Source organism: Nicotiana tabacum, chromosome 19, assembly GCF_000715075.1.
Source record: "Nicotiana tabacum cultivar K326 chromosome 19, ASM71507v2, whole genome shotgun sequence".
NCBI lineage: Eukaryota > Viridiplantae > Streptophyta > Magnoliopsida > Solanales > Solanaceae > Nicotiana > Nicotiana tabacum.
The window spans coordinates 50889934-50895933 of record NC_134098.1 but is presented as its reverse complement, the minus strand read 5'-3'; the positions used below and the strand labels follow the sequence as shown (position 1 = coordinate 50895933).

At 32.0% G+C, this 6000-nt stretch overlaps 1 protein-coding gene across 2 annotated transcripts; it reads right to left on the bottom strand.

The window, feature by feature from the left end:
- Window positions 1-201: 201 nt before the first annotated feature.
- LOC107830161 (NAC domain-containing protein 21/22-like) lies at window positions 202-4814 on the bottom strand. 2 transcript variants are annotated; one of them, XM_016657639.2, is made up of 3 exons: window positions 4528-4814; window positions 1611-1876; window positions 202-820 (listed from the first exon to the last, which is right to left on the bottom strand). In XM_016657639.2, exons 1-3 carry the CDS (start codon window positions 4694-4696, stop codon window positions 395-397), a joined length of 861 nt encoding a protein of 286 aa, XP_016513125.1. In that variant the 5' UTR covers window positions 4697-4814; the 3' UTR covers window positions 202-394. The 2 variants fall into 2 exon arrangements, with proteins under 2 accessions (XP_016513125.1, XP_075093847.1); XM_075237746.1 differs by lacking the exon at window positions 4528-4814 and adding an exon at window positions 2048-2193.
- Between the last annotated feature and the right edge of the window lie 1186 nt (window positions 4815-6000).

Below are 6000 nucleotides of genomic sequence, written 5' to 3'. Positions count from 1 at the left end.
ATGGCTCAATTAAATTTGTGACCATTAAAGAGGCCCTTAAACTTAATTCATGAAATTCATATACCTATGAGGATGAAATTCAGAATTGAAGAGGGAAGTAAATGTACTAATTTGAGTGAGAAATTTACCATAATTTACATAATTGTCTACACACAAAAGTCAAAGTAATATATAGATACACACATAATCATCAACAAGGGATTCCCTGAGATCTGATCAATCTATTTATCTGGTGAGGGAAAATAGAAAAGAAAAAAGAATCATATATCCCATCAAACATACAATTCTTACCCCACAAGCAAACAGTAATGCGTCTACACAAATTCAACACATAAGTCTTTTTGTAGTTTTCTACTAATTAATAATAATCAATTACCAATCATCATGGATAATTTTAAATGAATACCAAGCTGTTATCATTATCAAATGTCAAGTCCTCAATGCTCGAATGCACTCCTTCATCTTGTAAACTTGGATCTTCAAAATTCATGTCCAGCAAGAACCCATACTCATCCTCGGCTATTTGATCATTCGATGGAGCTTTGTTCATTTCTTGAGGTAACCGAGTATAGCTGCTTTGGTTGCTCTCTGGTTCCATTAAATCAAACAACTTCTGGCTTTGATGAAGAGGGCGTTGGGAGACGGCGGTGGCCGCCATATTAGGGCGGTAGCCGCCGAAAGGCAAGGCATGGTACTGGTCCATATTATTATTGGGAGAGCTAACCACACCAACCTCGTACATGTTTTGTGGGCTGAGAATGTTGTTACTGCTGTTCTCAGCTTTGGCTTTGTGAAATACTCGACATAACACCCAATCTTCCTGTTCAATCATCATACACGACACAAATTTAGTAATGTCGTTAGGTGTTTTATTACTATGTAAGAAAACGGTTTTGAAATTTACTGAATATGTAGCAAAAATCTAGCCAGCTGCCATTCTTTTGCCCATCACTTATTGTTTCCCCGTTTCAGCTAGGAGGTTTCTATGAAGTTTCTTCCATAGACTTTTGTCACGTGAAAATTGTTTCAATTATCTTGATTTCCCTATGTGTCCCTATGTGCTAATTATGAAATTAAAACCCTTTGTTGTCTCATCATTATATTACGCGTGGCAGAATCTTTTCAAATCTTAATCAAATAATTTTGAGTTATGATTTTTCAACAACATTTTGATCCTTTATTGAAAGTAAACGAAGAGAAAAATAACCACCCTAAATTGATTACATCGTATGTAAATGAAAAAAATGTAGAGAAATACTTCCTCCGTTTCAATTTATGTGAACCCATTTGACTTGGCACGAAGTTTAAGAAAAAGAGTAAAGACTTTTAAACTTGTGGTATAAAATGAGGCACATATATATTGTATGGGTATAAATCATTACATAAAAGTAAATTGTTTCCAAATAAGGAAAGGAGTCATTCTTTTTGGCACGGACTAAAAAGGAAATAGGTTCACATAAATTGAAACGGAGGGAGTATAACTTATTTGGGGTCAGTCAGAAATACACTAAGCGTGTGAATATTTTATACTATCCGTAGATAAAATTTAAATTGGAGAGAATATATATATATATATTGCTTATTGCTTAGGAAGAAAAGGAGAAAATTACCTTAGGAGGTATGTGTGGATTTTCGAGGCGGAATTCATGCATGATCCAACCAGATTTAATTCCATTAGGAGCTCTATTCTTGTAGAAGACTAAAGTTTTTCTCATCCCCACGGTCGTACGGGTTCGAGGATCTAGCACCGTCCGATCCTTGCCCGTGGCTTTCCAATAACCCGAAGTTGTGGCCCGATTAGTCCGAAAACCAGTTGCATATTTGCGATCTCGAAAGCTGAAGAAGTACCATTCACTCGAGTTGAGCTTTGCCACCTCTAGTTCAACAAAAATCAAACACTATTATTAGCAGTTGAATCAGAATTTAAACTTTATATGTTTTAAAATTTTAAGATAGCGATATTAGGTGTTAGTAATAAGATTTTAAAATAATTTTTTGTACCTATTTAATGAATTTTTAATATAAATTCAGGTTTAACTAAAATTACCGGAATCGGCTGAATTTGTACATAACCTTGATGAGTGTGTGTATGTATATATATAATTCACTACAAGTAAAGACATAATCAAGAATAATATAATTGTGTGTATGTGCAACTTAAAAACTACATTGATAAAAAGTTATATATACATATACATATGTGTGTATAACGAAATTATTGGAAGAGACTATCGCCCCTGGCTTGTAAGACAATGCTATTATCTAAAGTGACGCAGCTAGTTGGGTATTAGTCACAATAGATTCTCTAAGCATGTTTCCTCTTTAGCTAAACCTTTTGAGAAAGTTCATATGAAAGAACGGAAAAAGGGTTTTAACCTTTTCTTCACAATAGTACGAATTATTTAGATGGTGGGCAATCCAATATCACTTTCGTCATGTCCCACCTAATAACAATCTTAGCCAATAAAATTAGGAGTAATAGTGAGAATTTAGGCTTTCTAATTTATACTTAGTTTTCTTTAACAAAATCCATAGTCATCAAAATAAGATTTGAACACATTTCATTCTACTTATACGTGAAGAATAAATGGCCGCCGTTTCATGTGTCTATATCAATTTACTACACGTACAAGAGAAAATTAATGAGAATATGATGAAATAATATGGGGAAGTAAGGTGGCCAAATGGTCTCAATGGAACTAGACTACCTCTCTTGCCCCCAAAAAAATGCACAAATATGACATTTTTGGGGTGGTCTTTTAACTTTTGACCCTTACTTGTCTTATGGGTAGAACTTCAAGATCAAAAGGTAAAAGTATTATCCATGAGACAACACTTATTAAACTTAAATTTGTGCCCATACAAGAACAAAAATTCAAGATCATTCACTTTGAGGGTTATCGATGTATTTCACCCTTTTTTGCCCTATTGATCATTCACGTCTCTCTTTCGATTTTTTACTGTTCTGTCTCTCACTTTCTTAAACACGTAAAAGAATATAGTACTCTCATTTCATGTGTCTTTATTTTGATTGTGCATGATGTTTAAGAATATAATTTTTTTTGTAATCTTGTAATCTTAAAATAAATATGCATATAACATACTTATTAATTTTGTTTTTTGAATCTTATAGTCTTAAAGAAGTTGTGTTATTCCTATAAAAGGATTGTCATTAAAGGTAAAATATAAGTGTTGAAATTGAAAATTTATAAATATAAAAATATAATATTCTTTTTGAAAAATATATGAAAGGGAAACCTTAAAATATGGGCATAAGTTGAAACCAAGGGAGTTGTATGCGATGATATAAATTTCATGCATGCCGATTAGCACAAACTATTTCAACAAGAAAGTAAAATAATTCTTAGTAATGAAGTTTTAGGAGAGAAACATATACTCCTATATTTCCTTACCTGAAACTTCTCCAGAAAGAAATCTATTATCCTACGTTAGAATTGTATTTCATAAGCTTCATTAATTTTGGATTAAGTGAAATTGATTAATCATGAAGCGTTCAATATGCAGGAACACAGCAATTTCTGCAGAACTCCCAAGTGTAGTACTAAATTATTTTATTTATTAGATGAAGGTACGTAACATTGTTCTTTATGGATTAAACAAAAATTATCTAGAAGGTGAATTTCTTTTGTGAGATTGAAAACGATATGAAGATATTATAAGAAAATAATAAAAAAGTTAGAATTTATAAAGGAGGCTTACAAAAATTCATTCTGTCTCAATTTATGGGAAAGTGTTTAATTTGACTGTATAATCTGTTTAATAGTAATTATTTTGTGAAAACATCTTTTTATTATAACCACTTTATTCTTGCGGAGAAATCGCCAAGTTTAAAGCTATATTTCCGCATATTCTACATGTGAACCAAATCCATTAAAACCTGATAAATGATATTCACTCCAGAAAGCAAGCATCATTTTCTTTCAATTTTCTGCCCCCTTAACTTATCTCCTTCACATCTCAAAACTCAGTTTCAGGAGACAACGTAACGTCAAATATAATGAAAGGCCTAAAATCTGAAAGATAAACAGAATTTTATATTTAGAGAGAAAAAAGTTGCAGATTCCGAATCATAATCTTGTTATAGTTTAGCATTATCTGCCTATGAAAAAAAGTCTCTCTTTCTTTATTACCATAAATAATTCAAGAAAACGTCGGGTAGAGCCACTTTTTGAAACTTTTTCATCTAATCATGACAGTACACTATTTTTGTGTAGCGATAATCTGGTTTCTATCTCTAAAATTCTTTTCCGTTTCTAAATTTTATATACAACAACAACAACAAAAATTACTCCTCAATCCCAAACAAGCTGTTGGGTCGGCTGTATGAATACTCATATTATCATCATCTCGTTTCTAAGTTTTATATAAATAGAAAAAGGTAGAAGTGGTAACAAAGACCAGAATAGAATTTCCTTGATTGATAACTTGAGAAAATCACAAAGTAATTCATAGAAAGAGAAGAAGAAAAAGGAGGATAAGAATGAGAAAATAATGAGAGAAACCTACCAGGAAGCTGCCATGGCTCACAAGTATGGAGATCGATTTCGACTAAAGTACCTTTAAGAGCCTCTTCATTTGCAATTTTCTTGAAGAGATAATGGCAAACTAATTCTTCATCACTTGGATAGAATCTAAATCCAGGAGGTAGTGTTGCTCCAATGTCTCTTAAACCCATCGTTTGGGAGTTGTTTTGTAATAAAATAAACTTTTTTTTATGGAACTAAAGGAATATTTTTGTTAAGGTTTGTCCTAATAGAAGCATTTCACCAATTTCTTTTGTTTGATAATATATTAGTACTATAGAGAAGGAAAAGGCATGTATTTATACAAAGACAAGGGGAGGCTGACAGGTGCCCTTTGCCACTTGGAATTTGTTACATTATTCTAGCAGCTTATGCTTGTGAAGTTCGTTATTGTTATTTGTTGGGACTTTCATGAAAACCAAAGCCACAAGAAATCTTCCTTTGAGGGCGTAATTAAGTTAAGGTAATAAGGGCGTAATTAAGTTGCCGATTATGTGGCACAATTTGGATTTCCAGAGCTAAACCTTTTAGTTTTGACGGTAAATTCACACATAAAAATTTCCAGTTTTGTGAAATAAAATATACATACAATGAAACTACTTAAGAAGTAGTATAAGCTACAATCATATTAACTATTCCAAATATGTAAAAAGTATTGAATTAATTCCAATAAAGAAACTTGACTATTAAAATTCGAGCGATACCAATACGAATGAAATATAAAGTCTAAAGGAAAGTATTAAGTGGAGTACTATATACTATATATTATTATGTCGAAAGCATATCATTTAAGGGACAACCTCCAAAATTCTCCTTTTTACCATATTTATAGACATACGAAATTTGTACAAAATTCCATAACATATCCTGTTGATCAAGGTGGGCTGAGGTTGGATTGTATGATTAATAAAAATTTGCAAAAAGGGGAACTAAGTTCAAAGTGAAAAACTTAACAACCTAATCCAAGTGATCTCTATGCTATCACTATGACCTTCTCATGATCATACTCAACTGTTGTATACATTTGTAGGAAACTATCATATTTGCATCAAACTGTCTTCTTCTCATGAATCTTTGTTGTATATATATATATATATATATATATTCTGTTAAGGATAAGCTATATTCCTCTTCATGGTGTAAGTCATGATCTTGTTTGGATAAAGTCAATTGGTGATTTGTTGCATAATTAAGTTTGTTTGTCCCAATATCAGTTGAGATTCTCATATACATGTATAATTCAGAACTTGTGCAGTACATCAGTCGAAAGGAGCATAGATGGGAACAAATATAGAGGTGGATAATGGCCTTACCACTTCTATCCAAACCAACAATGATCTAAGCTCATTCTATGCAATTTGACTTATCTCAAAAATAAAATATGAAATTAAGAAGCCAAGATGAGGAAGATTCCTCCTTTACAAATTAAGCTTCCGAAAAGAATTGACGAAGTATC